At 40.4% G+C, this 16067-nt stretch overlaps 1 protein-coding gene across 9 annotated transcripts in view; it reads left to right on the forward strand.

The window, feature by feature from the left end:
* The window catches only part of Frmpd4 (FERM and PDZ domain containing 4), a 922813-nt gene that overhangs the window by 668180 nt on the left and 238566 nt on the right, over positions 1–16067 (forward strand). For all 9 annotated transcript variants that reach the window (XM_051141492.1, XM_051141490.1, XM_051141499.1 and 6 more), the window contains one exon: positions 11142–11258. In XM_051141492.1, coding sequence (XP_050997449.1) covers positions 11142–11258 — 117 coding nt within the window. The remainder of the gene's footprint in view (positions 1–11141; positions 11259–16067) is intronic.

Raw genomic sequence — 16067 nt, forward strand, 5'->3', positions numbered from 1 at the left:
CACTTGTCCCCAAAATCTATGCATCTGGATCTTTTCCAATCCTGTTAAGGATTGTAGCTTTTGAGAATGAGGCCTATTGAAATGATGAAATTGGACATTGTAAACCTTGAAGGCGTAACAAAAATCATAGATTCTAGCACTTTCACTCCATAAATGAGGAAACTGAAGAAGGAAAACATAAATGATTTCCCTAAGAGTATAGTATAAAATCATAGGTCAACAGCTACAGATTGATGACCAAATATGAATTTTTTATGAAATATTATTGAAAAGATCCTTGGACACTGGTTTGCATAGATGCTGCTTTTGATTCTTATGATGTCTATATTTGGAACAGTGACAGGCAGGAAAAGTTAAGCTCTGCTGCATGCAAATGCCAGACCATGAACTCATTGTTTTTGGAGAGATATATCCTGCTACAAGTACTTTGATCTAGAAAAACAAAAACAACCTTGTGTCAAGGAAATTGGTCAACATATAAAAGTTGAACATTAGTAAGGTTTACACTTGAGCATTTTTGCTTCCCCTGAGACTTCTGGTTGTTATCTTTACAATATCCAGGGGCTTCCAGGAATGCTGAGGCAATGTGTTCTATTGAGCATAACATTGGCCTTGTAGGCTTCAAAATCCTAGACCTGAGCCAGGCATGGTGGTGTATGCCTTTAATTGCAGCACTTGGGAGGCAGAAGCAGCCGGATCTCTGACTTTGAGGCCAGCCTGCCCTACAAAAGTGAATTCCAGGAAAGCCAAGACTATACACAGGAACCGTGTCTTAGAAAACCAAAAAATAAAAAATAAAATAAAATCTTAAACCTGCCTGCCTGCTCTCATGTCATATTGCTCTATTTGGAAAATGCCCGCACCATGACAGCTATTCATTCATTCAAATAGGTGGTATTATTGCACTGCGTTCAGGTGTCAAATCCTACATGTGCCGTTAACCTAAAAAGTAGCGGCTGTTTTAGATGCAAGTTGGCTAGCCATTGTTGAACTTCAAGGTGGGGAATCATGGGAAAACCCCATGTTTGTCAGTGTTTTCTCTTCTAGCAGAGATCTGGGTGCCAGTTGTTAACAATGAGCAAAACGTAACGGTTATTACTTCCATATATTTAGGTCACCCCTTTAAAAATAATGCTAAATTTCCCACTTCGGTCTCATTTTAAAATGTTCTATTTTATGTGTATGGATGTTTTACTTGCATGCATATCTGTATAACATGTTCATTTCTGGTACATATGGAGACCAGAAGGGGCATCAGAGTCCTTGGGACTGGGCTTACAGATGGTTGTGAGCGGCCATATGAAAGCTGGGAATTTAGCCCAAGTCCTCTGAAAGAGTGCTCTTAATTCCTGGGCCACCTCTCCAGCCCTTCACTTCTGTCTAATTTTGTATCCCTTCATAAAACTTTAATCAAACTGGAAAAACTCAGGTGTCTGATTAGTAAATCTATCATCAAGACAGTGTGAACTCCAGGCATTAAAAGCTAAAGCAAATAGGCCCTTGCCATTAAGGAACTCACAATTGACTAAATGATATTGTCCTGGTTTGATTCTCTCTTGCTGTGATAAAATACTGACCAGACCAAGATGAGAGAGAAAAGGGTTTATTTTTCACCTTACACTTGACAGTGTATCGTTGAAGGAAATCAGAGCAGGCACTCAAGTAGGGGGAGCAGAAGCAGGAGCGCTGCTTACTGGCTGGCTTCCCATGGCTTGCTCAACTTGCTTTCTTACACCACCCAGGCAGGACCACTCGTCCAAGGCTGGCACTGCCCACAACAGGCCAGGCTATCCGACATCAATCAACAGTCAATAAAAGATCACACAGAAATGCTCACAGGCAGATCTGAGAGTGGCATTTCCTTAACTAAAGTTCTCTCCTGGCAGGTGACTCCAATTTGTATCAAGCTGACAAGAAACTAACCAGCACCAATGTAGTAGGCACAAATGAAATCATTCTAACTGAAGTTTGTCAAAACTGATAAGAGTTCAAGTTACAATAAGCATACTAACAAGCAGACATTTAACATTAAGTTCAAGGTACAGAAACGTGTTTTTGTTAATGTTACTCTCCCCATGGCTTGACTACACAGTATTCAGTAAGTATCCAAGGTAGACACTCCCTCCATATTGTCAGCATGAATACCCAAACTGCTCATGAGCCCCAGGGTCATTACAGGAGGACAAGAACATTCAAAAGCTGCTTTCTGCTCATTAGAGAATTTCTCGTAAGAGTTTGGGAAGATGCATCAGTTTTGAACAGCAATGAAATGAGATAGGAAAGTCCCCGTAGGTGAGTAGAGTTTTAAAGTGAAAGAGAATGGCATAAACAACAACTTGAAAACAAACACTGAAATTGTGTGTCCACATTACAGCTTCCACAATAAGATTGCAAGAGTATAAGGCAGGTACAAGTGGATGTGGAGGGATGCATGATATAAAATTCAGAAAGAACCAATAAAAAGTTTTATATATATATATATATATATATATATATATATATATATATATATATATATTTGATATATATATATATATATATATATCAAAAGAAAGAGGGAGAGAGAGAGAAGAGAAGAGAAGAGAAGAGAAGAGAAGAGAAGGAAAGAAATGAAAAAGAAAGTGTGTCCAGAAAGCTATAGGGAGGTTGGTTTAAATACCCTTATAAACAGTCAGTAGGATTCTAGGCTGGAAAGATCTGGGTATGGTGAATATAGATGTTTCTTTTTTGAATCAGCAGTTCTGGTTTTTCTTTTCCTTTTTTTTCTGATTTGTGGGGGGTGAGGAGTACATGCTTGTGAATATGTGGGCGTGTTCACATGTACTAATGAATGCAGAGACAAGAGACAGAGAAGGATGTCAGAAGTCTTCCTCTATTGCTCTCCACCTTCTTTCCTTTAATCAAAGTCTCTGATAGAAGAGAAACTTGCCATTTAGGCTAGGATGGTTTCTTTGTCCAGTGCTGGGTTAATGGGCAATCCCATGCCTGGCTTTTTATGGGGGTGCTAGAGATTCAAACTCAGGTCCCCGATGCTTGCAGAGCAAGTGCTCTTACATGCAGGGCCATCTCTCTAGCCCTCTTCTTTCCAGAGTATTTTCCAGCACTCAAAACAACATATAGTATAAACTAGTCATTCAACATTTGTTACCAGTGTTACCATATGCATGAAAAAAGTAATGATAGCAACTTTGTTTGATCACCTAAATCACAGTGCTCCTTAACATACCCAGATATTATGCTTAAGAACAGTCCCAAGTTTTCAGATAAGAAAATTAATGATTATCAAGGATAATTCGAGTAGCTTGAGCATTCTCAAAATCACTATGTAGCCATGAATGACCTTGAACTCCTGCCTTTCTTGTCTCCACCTCTTGGGTGCTGTGATTTAGATTCAGGCATCACCACTCCTGATTATGCAGTGCTGGGAACTGAGCTCCGGACTTCCTGTGTACTAGGTCAGACCTTATTAACTGAACTACATCCAGGCCTTAGTAATTAACTTTTGGGAGAGTGTAGTACTAGGGACTGTACCTGGGTCTTTTATTTGTAGGCAAGTGGTGTGTATCTCCTGCTTAATAATTAAGCTTTTAACATGTCTTTTTGAGCTGTTGTGATGAAGAGAAATCAGTTACCCATGAATGTGCCTGTCACAACGCCTGCCAGATAGTAATTTTTACCCCTGGTGTACTCACCCTACCTGCTCTTATATTCAGAAGGCCATGGCCTATAGTTTTAATACATAAGAGTCTATGATGATATTACTGTAGAACTTGAGTTTATTTGATGATTCTATTCATGACTAAACCTACAACTTTAAAGATGACATAGGCACTGCCCTCATAGAGTGAGTGCACAGCTTAGAGTGTCCACTTGGCATGACAGATGCACTTAGTGGGGCACAACCATAAACTCAAGAAAAGATGCAGACCACATTCTAGCACATGCAGCTCAAGGCTTGGCCTGTCTGCTATTCCTATGTTTTGCTCTTTCAACTATGAAACCTGGTTTTCTTGGTCTCCTGTACAATTCAAGACAACTTATAATCACCTTTCCAGATTCTGTGGAATTCAGTTATCTATAGCATCCATCTGTATTTTCCCAGAGTCTAATTCAAGGGCAGGCTGTATGGGAATAGAATAATGGCTCCTCTTGTGATACCAGTTACTCTACACACCTACCCTCAGTCCCATCAGATGTTCTGGGACTGACACAGTACTGTTCATAAACCAAGGCTAATTACTAGGCATGGTGGCTCATACCTGTAATCCTAGCATTTAGGAAGCTAAGGCAGGAGGATTACCAATAGTTCAAGGCTCACCTGTGCTAAAGGGTAAGACTCTATCTAAATACAAATGAGGCTTAGGGTTGCTTGCATATGTTTCTGGAAAGAGAACCACTTAGCCTGGATTTCATTGCCTTACCTATTTAGGATACAAAGCTCTTACTCAACAGGGAAAGACAGGTCTGATCTGAAAGTCATCTCACAAGTGGTTTGATTGTGTAGGCTGCTAAACTGTATAATGGAACAGATGAAACTAATCAGAAAAATGTTTAATGTCACTGTAAGAATATACATTCAAATGTTATCATACCATAGTTGAGCTCTTGAGTCACAATATGTTTCACCCTAACTAAAATAAGTGTGTGACAAGTGTACTTGGGACGATGTGTTTTCATAAGGCTTGACATTAACATTTAAAGGTGTGCTTTACTTCATCATTGTTTCCATGTCCTGCTTGTCACAACAGAAGCGACATCTTCTAAATGGTTGGTGGGATGCTTCTGTCTGGGTGGCTTTGATGTTCTTGTTCCTCAATGGCATAGGTTTTCTCAAGTATGCCTACCAAAGCCTACCCATAAAGGGTCATAGGAAAGCAAGCTGCTACCTGCTGTGTGAAACCAAAATGCCTTAGTGCTACACTGAATGCTGTCTAAGAAGACAGTGATGTTTGGATTTAGAGGACAATACAATCGAATTCAGGCCGTGTCTTTCTGTGGATAGTGTGATAGACAGCACCTAGCCGACCTCTGAGGCATGTCCTTAGATGCTCTGGGAATAACAGACTACAGAACGAGCCTCCCTTGGGGTCATGCAGAGCATCCTTCTCCAACCACAGTAGAGTACACCATTTAAGACACAAAAGGATTGTGCATGTCACTAAAACTTGGAGATTTTTTAAATCTATTCAGACCCATCTTTCATTGTCAATTTTTCTCTCTCCCTGTCTTCTCCATTTACCTTACCTCCTTTGCATGTGAGCCTAGAACCAATCACAAACACAAGCTGTTTCAAATGCAAGCTGATATTGGAGGATCCTTGGACATATCTGGTGCATTTTGGTACCATAACTCGATATCATTTGTATTATCCTAGGGAGACATAAATAAACACGATTCTCCCCATATAGGACACCAAAAACAAACCAAAGAAGTGATCTTACCCAAATCTAACTTAGTGAACCTGGGAGTGTATTGTGCTTATTTATCAGAGTTTGGGTGGGGCACTCTTTCCAGTAACATGGGAGACTCGAGGGCAGCTCATCAAAAAGCCCACCCTAGGTTAAGTGATAATTCAGAAGTACTACAACCCTATGGTTTCATACATGATTTGAAGGCAGCTGATACGTTAATGTCTCCCCTCTCTCACAATTGTTAGTGTTTATGGAATCTCAGAGAGACCTTGGAAACTTTGGAATTTTCAGAAGCTCCCTGAGACCTGTAAGTTTTCTTTGTTTCCTGGACCTTGTAAGTTTCATCTACTTTCTGAGTCTTGATGACCTTCCCTCCTCCCTCCAGGAGATAAGATTTTAATTTGGCAGACATAGCTACACAGCACCCAGCCACTAACCTTGACAGAAAAATAAATGGGAAAATGCTTTTCATTTTATACGTTTTTATGCAACGCTGTATAACCTTGAGTTCATCTGAAAATAATTTCTGTGAGTTCTGAGAAGTAAGAATGATCAGATTCTGGGACAATGTTTATTTTTTTGTGTGTGCGTGTTTTCATAGTGTCACTCAATGTCAAGGATGAATAATCGAAAAGATAAGTCTTTGGTTTGCTCATATTTGAAATAGACAATAATTCACTTCTCTGCACAGTCTCAAATTCTACAGCTTAATGTTGGCTGCCAGTCCTATATGATTATTACCAAATATATAAGGAAACTCATGCACTCTTGTCCCTCTTAATTATGGTAGTCTAAGTGTTTTGGACCTTGGAGTAGGAAGCTGCAGGAGTCAATCTTGTGCAATCTTCTAACTCACTATTTAATGGCAGCAGTCATTTTGGTTAGATGAGTTCCAGTTGGGGCTCTCACCTACTGTCCCTGTTTATCTGCCCAGAACTGTCTATGTAGAACATAGTATTTTATATACTTCCCAAAGAGCTGGTTTCCCCAGAAAGCATGTTGACTCCCAAATGTACTCATTTCACCCAGGAGCCTGAGGCAGAAGCACTGAAGGGGTGCTGATACAAATTATAGTTGGGACGTACCATATGGGAGCTAAGAAGCTAATGATGGTCCTCTACAAGTGCTATTGATGCCACAATCATCTCTCCAGCCTTGGGATGCCTGGTTTAGCAGCATCCCTGGCCCCTAGATACTAGAACTAAGAAAAACACAGCAATCTTTCCCTACCTATGACCACCAAAACTGTCTCCAGACACTGCTAAATTCCTTTGGGGACAAAAACACCCTGGTGTGAGAAATACTGAGTCAGGATAATTCTCTCATGCAGCTGAAGAAAACAAGGTGGAATTCGATTTATCAGAAGGGCATATGTGTAAGAAGAAGCAGGGTTTGTATATACCTGACACAGGTCTTTGGAACCTGATTTCAGAGCCCTTCAGCCTCTCTGATGATGGTGAGCTGCTGAGCTACTCCAAGGAAAGTAAATAGCCTAGACTGCCTACAGGTGGTTTCTAAGAGCTTACCCTCTCTTAGGATGGAGTGGCCATGGAGATTCAGTTCAGCACATGGAGACAGACACACAACAGGAGAGCATCAGTTACTTCTGCCAGCCATCTTAACACAAATAGTTCTGCAACTTTGTCTGGCCCATTCATAGATGCTCTCATTTCATAAAAAAGTATGAATATCTTTTTTGTTCATGGATGATTTCTGTCTGTTGCAGACAATGGATGAGTTGCAAACCAGTTCAGTCAGTCTAGGGGAGTTTCTGGAATGATTTAAATAGCCCTGACAATGTAGGTCGCTATTTTTAAGGCTGAGGTAAGTGTTTGAAAGTGGTTCACACAGCCAGGATCTGAGATAGAAGTTGCAGAACATTAGAATTGCAAGGAGTCTGAAGGCTTTTCCTGGGCAAAAAAGAAACTGGTACCCTAGATTATAAAGTTTATAGGGGGGACAAACCTGATCATTCCTTGTTCCTTGGAAGTAATTGAGCTCATCAACTACTAAGTTTATGAGAAAAGTCACTGCTTGTTGCAGCCTTTTCTTGACTTCTTCTTGCCAGGCTATGAAGGAAAATTGAGAGAGTCTTTTATTCTTTTTCCATTCCGAGTCCTACATTGTTTTCACTTAATTCTGCACTAGGCACCATACTATACTATTTACTACACAGAGTTAATATTCTCACTGACATGAGGCCTTTTACAGAGTAAAGACACAGGCCAAGTAATTTGTTCAATGTTATGGACAATAAATGGAAAAGAGTCTGCTTATCATCTCACAATTTTCAATATCAAGTGAGCATCAATATTGCCTGAGTTCTGTATGAGATATAGGTTGGCTTTAAAATTGTTGGTGGAAATTTCTAGTTTAATGGAGTATCCTGCAAATGATGATGCCAGTCTGCCTATGATGTTACTGGGGCCAGTCAGCATACCATCATCAGCAACATTGATGGAAGTTGAGCACAAGTGCCAAAGCTCTACTTAGGGGTGTCTTTAGGCTCCAAAGTGCAGGTCAGGAAGACTCTTAAGGCTGAGATATCCTTGGACAGGAAAAGTATTAAGACCTCCTTCAAATAGAAGAGATTGTAAAATGGCCCCAGGCCCTGGGATTGTACCTAAGAACTCAGAATAAATTCATTCTGAGACTGCCAGGGGAAGAAGGGTGTGAATCTCTCACAGGCCCCACATGGACCATTATTGTCCCAATGAAAATCTCTGCACAGAACAGTGTCAGTTCTGCATAGTGTTATCACAGCTGCTAGTCCCTTCTAAGGAGCTGAGCATGATTTCTGAATTTGTTAAAGCAAAACAGTCGCTGGTTTTACTTACATGTCATCACACTCTGCTGTCCTGCAAGAGTTACCTCTTAACATTCTTTGTAGATCCCGGCATGGTGGCCCATGCCTATGGTCCCAACACTAAGGAAGATAAGCCTGGAGGATTACTGTGAGTTCAAGATCAGCATAGGCCACATAGTGAGTTCTGGAACATCCTGGAATACAGAATGAGATCCTGTTTTAAAGCACACAAAACAAAATATGCTGGTTAGAAAAGGTTGTGTCAGTAGTGAGAGAACAGGAACACTTGGGAGTGGTGCAAAGGCTGATGAACTCTCTGGGGTAACAACAGAAGAAGGAGCTCCCTAGAGCCTTTCTCCAGCTAGCAAAGAGGATTTGCTAGCTCCCAAGGCTATATAATCTATTAAAGCAGGCCTCTCTGGCATCACATTGCAGAGGAGCCCTTCTCTAGTTCGAGCCTCTATTTCTTGATTTTCCTCAAGTCTGCCATTGATAGATTCTTTACAAGTGCTTTTGTTTGTTTGTTCTCCTTACACTTTTAGCTTGCTCAGTTCTACTGAAGCCTGTCTGACCCACATATTTTATGTCAACTCATTAACAGGCAGATGCAGCTATATCTGATTTTAATTAGCCCATCATTTATTTTGATGCCCCCTTGACCTAGAGGAGCACAGTTAGTATGTGTGGTGTTTCTGTTCTGGTGGTCGTTTCCAGTCTAGCAGCAGTTTCTGGTGCTGGCATTTCATTTTAGGCAGAGACTCTATTTGAAAACATCTTCTTGAATGGTTGTTTGCTACATTCTGGACATACTACCCAGGACAGAATGTGGTATATAATAAAATTCAGCAAATAAAATATAATCCAAGCTTCCTGCAGCTCCTCATTAGAATGCTGCATTTGACATTTCAATTGTATTAGGAAGCCGGAGCCTTTCCTTAGGTGATTAGTATTTGGTGTTGTGTATGTGGAAAGGAGCCAGGGCAGAAAACCAAGGGAAAAAGACATTTTGTGTTTGTCTTTCTGAGGAAGAGGGTTAACAGGCACACAGTATATAATTTAGAATCCCAAGATAAATTGTAGCATTCTGTACATAAGCTTCTTTCCAAAGTCAAGACTAGCCTTTGTGTCACTTCTAAGTGTACTCCAGCTTTGGAGGAAAGTTTTAAACAGCAGAATAGACTGTATTCTGTATTCATGCCTTTAAGAACTTCTTGGTCCCATCTTAAAGAGCTTTCCAAATGTGGTTCGTGCTGGCATAAGGGAACTACTGTGTGGATTTTTTTGTTGGTTTGTTTGTTTATTACAGTACCTCAGGGTAGAATTCATGTGTTCTCTCACCTGGGGGAAGTAGCAGGGGTTTTTTGTTTTCTTCAAAGCCACTAGAGGAAATTGCCACTGCTGACATTTGCATAAGCTAGGGAAACAAAAGAAGTGGCCATGTCTTTTCTTTTAATAGTCTGTGAGCAAGAAATGTTCCTACAGTGGCATTCTAAATTTACCAGGCCCATATTAATTTTGTGAACACTTTTGATCCGTAATCTTTATTGGAGGAGGTAGCAAGACCAAAAGGCAGTTAAGGAAAAGCAATGGAAAGGGGTTTAAATTATGCAAATCTTCCTCTTCTGTGGAGGAGTTACAGGAAATGGTCTTGCATCTCTTGACACTGGTTGAGTCACTAGTTGGATGGATGTGGTGACAGGGCAAGGACATTGAGGAGAAGTCTTACTTCGGATATTCACCTTAGAAGGGCAACAGGCTGCATAAAAGCATCACGTAAGTTGCACCCAGTGCCAGAGGGCTTAGCCAGGGTGGCAGGTGACAGGTACAATCCATGCCCTACCTGCACTCACTCTCAAGGCTGCTCTTTTTTTCATTTCACCAGAGCTTCTTTCTTGATATAAAAAGCTCTCTGGTGGCTGCTGTGGCACTGACTCTGAGTCCCTACAAATATCATCACTGCTTTTTTCCTGCATTTGGAGCCACTGCAGGATCTTAGATGTTGGCTATCAAATGAGCTACTTCTCTTTGGTCTACGGAACTACATGACGGGGGATGTGGACTAAGACTAAAATGACGTTCCTCCCTTCCTTCCAGTATTATGGGTAAGGACTGAAGACATGTTGAACATTCATGGGAAAGCAGGGATGATGTGTACAAGCCAGCATTTGGTGATCACTTTAGGAACTGGCTACAGGTCTCCAATTAAGGACTGTGACTGTGCAATGATGCCTTTCGCAATGGCTTGTCACAAGCAGTTGTAGCCTGTTCCTTTTGATTTTAAAAGACGAATATATAGAAAATGTTCTACAGTTTTTCACTGTATTGACTTTGGGGCCTTAGAAAGTGAAAAAGATAATGTATGGCTATTTGTTGCAAGTTAAGAGTGAGGGTTTTTCTAATGTTTCTATGACTGACTTTGTTTGACATGTGATTGCTATGAGTATACATTTTATATTTTGGCAATGGGAATCCAGGAAACTTCAGATTGCTTTTTTTCTTAAAAAGTATGCAACATTAATTTATCTTCATGTGTGTTTCTTTATATGAAAATGTGAAATTTATGTGAGTACCCAAAATGTCTATATGTCTAGCATATCTAAATATGCCTCTTGTGCTCAGAACTACAAAGAACTTTTGATCAAAGCCTTCCACAATAAAGTTACTTAATTTTACTGACCTGTTATCTTCCTATCCATATGGTGTGTGAGTATAGTTCCCTCATGTGTGTTCTGTTAAAAATAAGTGATCTATTGCATACAAACTGTCTAGCATGCTATCTGATGCAAAGATATTCAGTATAATTGGTGTATGATCAGGTATGCACACAGCTCACAATGTAGAGAAATAAGACATGTATCCTTGTGCAGTGATCCAAAAGATATGTTCAAGAGCCAGGGGTGATGATGCTCTCTTTCTTTTTCCAGCCACAGGACCAAGTCTTCGGGCTGGCCGCCTCCCTCAGGAACCTGGGGCTTGAACCAGGTGCCACCCTATGGATGGGAGATGATGACAAACCGAGATGGACGTGACTACTTCATCAAGTAGGTTAAAAAGACACCAAAGAATTTCACTAATGTTCTTCTAGTTTTCTTTCATTTTTAAAGGTTTTATTTAATGTATAGAATTATTGTAATCTTATTTTGATACCCTCTGGGGTGTTCTCCACATATTCCCTTTTTATTTTCCTGACTTTTTATTTTTCTAATAACCCACTGAGTTTAATTAAGGTTGCTTGACATGTGCATGTGTGTGTGGGATTATTGACTGGATAACTAGATCACTTGTAATCAGCTCCATAGCATGGCAATTTGAGCTCACAACAGAAGTGTGCACTATTAAATATTAAGTCGGTTCCATCCACTGCCTGAAACTAAAAAATGATGTGGAATCTTGTTTTTCTAATAGTTCTCAAAAAAGGGTCAAGAATGTTACAGGGTTATCTATAGAAAAGATTGTTTTCATAAGATGCCTTACTGTAAGTTCTCTTGTGGGATTGGTTTAGATTAGAGATTTTTATGATACTCTTATTTTTTGTTAAGTAAATATACATTACAGATTTTCCTACTCTGGTTATTTTGGATGTGTTATTTAGTAGCATCCATGATGTTGCACACTTACCACGGTCCATTTCCATGACTTTTGTATCACCCTTGTCTTCATTTACTTCCTATTATTGCATTGAGCCACTGAGAACAGAACCAACTTGGGCCAGGAAAGAGTTTATTTAGCTTACATTTCCAGTTCACAGCCCCCCACCAAGGGATGTCAGGGCATGAACATAAGCAGGAACCTGGAAATAGGAACTGAAGCAAAGAGCATGGAGGAAAGCTGTTGGCTAGATCATTCTCCATGGCTGGCTTAGCATATTCTCTTACGCAACCCAGGACTACCTACCAGACATGGCAATACACACAGTGAACTGGTCACTCCCACATCAACCACCAGTCAAGAAAATATCCCCACAGACTTACCTACAGGCCTCCCTGCTGACAATATCTTCTCAATTGATATTCTAGTCCCTCAGCTAACTTCAACTTGTGTCAAGTTGACAAAAAGCAAGGTAGCATAACCTCTCCAAAGACATTTTCTAAGTAGAGCATTGTCACTCTAAGATGGTGTCTGCCTAAAAAAAAAAAGTAAGCCAGTGTCACAAGACATAGAAAGTAGAGGAGGAGATTAAACTGCTTGAGGAATGGCTTCCCAGCACTGTGGAGATCTCATGTTAACTGTATTCCTTATCCTGAGTAAATCAAACCTAGAAGGTAGATGTGGCCATTTGGGAAGATGTACATGGGCTAGTAATAAGTATTTGTTTATCCTGATTTTATCTTCCAATAGCATCTGGTCTCTTTTCTGTCTCTATAAATTTGCTGATTCTAGGAATCCCATTGAAGTGAAATCACACAATATTTGTCCTCTTATATTTGGCTAATTTAATTTTCCATAAAGTTTTCAAGCTCTTCTTGATATTATACTGTATTAGAATTCATTATCTTTAAATGCTGAAAAATATTCCACCAAACATATATAACACACTTATTCATCATCTGTTACAGCATGCTTATGTTGTTTTTTTACTTCTTGACTACCAAATAACGGTGCTGTGAACATAGTTGAACAGACATCCTTTTAAAAGTCTGTGGGTCTAGCTTGGTGCTAGAATGTTTGCTATTTTGCTATGCATGTACAGGTCCTTAGGTTGAACACACACACACACACACACACACACACACACACACAAACACACATATGACACGCACATTTTATTCCTGGTTTAACTCCTTTGGAGTCTACACCTACAGTTGGCATGGCAGGGCCATATGAAAGGAATGAGTCAAAGTTAGATTCTATGTTTCACATTTTAAGATACCACCAGAGTGGTTTCCAGAGGTGCTCTCATCATCTAGATTTTTTTGTTTGATGAGAAAACCATTTGTGTGTGTATGTGTGTGTTTTCAAATAACTAGAGTTCAAACTGTCTTTGTTTCCCCTCCCACCTCTCCTCCCAGTCCCTCCCTCTCACCTCACCTTCCTACCATCCTCCTATACTACCTTTCTCCTCAGAAAAGGCCAAGAAAAAAGAAGGCCTCCCATGGAAATGAACCCAACATGGCATATCAAGTTGAAATAGGACTAGGAACATCTTCCCCTACTGTGACTAGGCAAAGCATCCCAGTAAGGAGAAAGGGATCCCAAGGCAGGCAATAGAGTTGAGTACAGCATGAGCTCCTGCTCTTAATTTCCCACATGAAGACAGAGCTGTACCACTGTTACATACATGCAGAGGGTCTACGTCCACCCTATGCAGCTCTCTGTTTGATGATTCAGTCTCTGTGACCTCCCTATGGTCCCAGGTTAGTTGATTCTGTAGGTTTTCTTGTGCTGTCCTTGACCTCTCTGGCTCCTTCCATCCTTTGTCCTCCTCTTCCATAGAACTCAGCCAAACTTTGGGCAGAACAGAGCACAGGGAATCCTATGGAAGGGTGGAGGAATAGAAGGACCTGGAAGGGACAGAGTTCCACAGGAAGACCAACAAAGCCAACAAATCTGAGCCTGGGAAAGCTGATAGTGATGCACCAAACATGGACCATGCATGGAGAGGACCTAGACAACCTGCTCAGATGTAGCTGATAGGCATCTCACTGTCCATATGGGCCCCTTTTAAGGGCAGCAGGGGCTGTTCCTGCCATGGACTCTGTTGCCTGCACTTTGTTCACTTCCCTTCTGGCGAGGTGTCTTACCAGGCTACAGAGGAAGAGGATGCTGGAAGTCCTGATGAGACTTGATAGGCTGGAGTTAGTTGGTAGGGGAGAATGGTCCCACTCTCTGAGGACTAAGGGGAGGGAAATAGGGAGAAGAAGGGAGGGAAGGTGGGGCAGGGAGGAGACAAAGGAGGAGCTATGATTGGGATGTAAATAAATTTATAAAAATAAATTTAAATTAAAAAATAACAATCAAGAAAACTCAACAACAAAGAATTCCCCAGGCTGTGGGTCTCTGCGTCTTTTTCCATCAGTTTCTGCATGAAGCCTTTCAGGTGACAGTTGTGCTAGGTGCCTGTCTGGTAGTATAGCAGAATATCATTAATAGTGTCAGGGTGGGCTCTCTTCCATAGGGTGAGTCTCAAGTTGTTCCAGACATTGGTTGACTATTCCCTCAATTTCTGTTCCATCTTTACCCCTGTATGTCATGTTGGCAGGAGAAATTGTGGGTCTAAGGTTTTATGGCTGGGTTGGTGTCCCAGTCTCTCCATTGGAAGCCTTTTCTGTTTAAAGGAGATGGTTATTTCAGGCTCAATATCCTCCACTGCTCAGAGTCTTAGCTAGGGTCACCATCGTAGATTTCCTGCGAGTTTATCCTAGGTTTCTAGCTTGTCCCAGAGATATCCACCCTTAAACGATTTCAGTTTTCCTCCTCTCTCCCTGTTCTCCGCCCCCCAACTTGACCCCTCTTGCCCACCCAAGCCCTCTCCAACCCAGTTCCCTCCTTCCATCTACCCCATGTCTACTCTATTTTCCCTTCTCAGTAAAATTCAAGCATCTCCTTTGGACCCTCCTCATTACTTAGCTTCCTTGGGACTGTGGATTATAGCGTGCTTATCCTGTATTTTATGGCTACTATCCACTTATAAGTGAGTATATATCATGTTTGTCTTTCTGGGTCTGGGTTACCTTGCAAATGATGATCTTTTATAGTTCCATCCATTTGCCTGAAATTTTTATGACTTCATTGCTTTTAACAGCTGAGTAATATTCCATATGTAAATGTACCACATTTTCTTTATCAGTTCTTTGATTGAGGGACATCCATGTCATTTCCAGTTTCTGGTTATTATGAATAAAGCTGCTACATACATAGCTGAGCAAATTTCCTTGTCATATAGTGGATCATCTTTTGGATATTTGCCCAGCAGTGTTATAGCTGGATCCTGAGGTAAAACTATTCCCAATTTTCTGAGAAACCATCTGATTGATGTCCAAAGCGGTTGTACAAGTTTACATTCCCACTAGCAATAGAAGAATGTTCCTCTTCCTCCACATCCTCTCCAGTATGTGCTGACACTTGAATTTTTGATCTTAGCCATTCTTATAGGTGTAAGATGGAATCTCAGAGTTGTCTTGATTTGCATTTCCCTAGTGACTAGGGATGTTGAACATTTCTTTAAGTGCTTCTCAGCCACTAGAGATTCATCTGTTGAGAAGTCTCTGTTTAGATCTATATGCATTTTTAAACTGGGTTATTTGCTTTGCTGATGTCTAATTTCTTGAATTCTTTATATATTGAGTATTTTAGCATCAACATTCATAAGGGACATTGGTCTGAAATACTCTTTCTTGTCTGAGGTTTTTTTTTTTTTTTTTTTGTAGTTTAGGTATCAGGGTGACAGTGGCCTCATAAAATGAATTTGGCAATGTTCCTTCTCTTTCTATTTTGTGGAATAATTTTAAGAGAATATTAGCTCTTCTTTGTAAGTCTGGTAGAACTTGGCACTAAAATCATGTGGTCTTTAATTTTCTGTTCGTTATTTCTTCCCTGATCCACTGGTCATTGAATATAGAGTTGCTTAATTTCCATGAGTTTGTAGCCTTTCTGTTGAAGTACAGGTTTAGTTCATGGTAGCCTGATAAAATATAGGGATATATATATAGTATCTGATGAGGCTTGCTTTGTGACCAACTATATGGTCAGTTTTGGAGAAGGTTCTATGAGGTGCTGAGAAGAAAGTATACTCTTTTGTGTTTGGTTGAAATGTTCTGTAGATATCCACTATGTCCATTTGATTCATAATATCTGTTAGTTTCATTATTTCTCTGTTTAGTTTCTGTCTGGATGGCCTGTCCATTTGTGAG

The sequence above is a fragment of the Acomys russatus genome, chromosome X (assembly GCF_903995435.1).
Source record: "Acomys russatus chromosome X, mAcoRus1.1, whole genome shotgun sequence".
Taxonomy (NCBI): domain Eukaryota; kingdom Metazoa; phylum Chordata; class Mammalia; order Rodentia; family Muridae; genus Acomys; species Acomys russatus.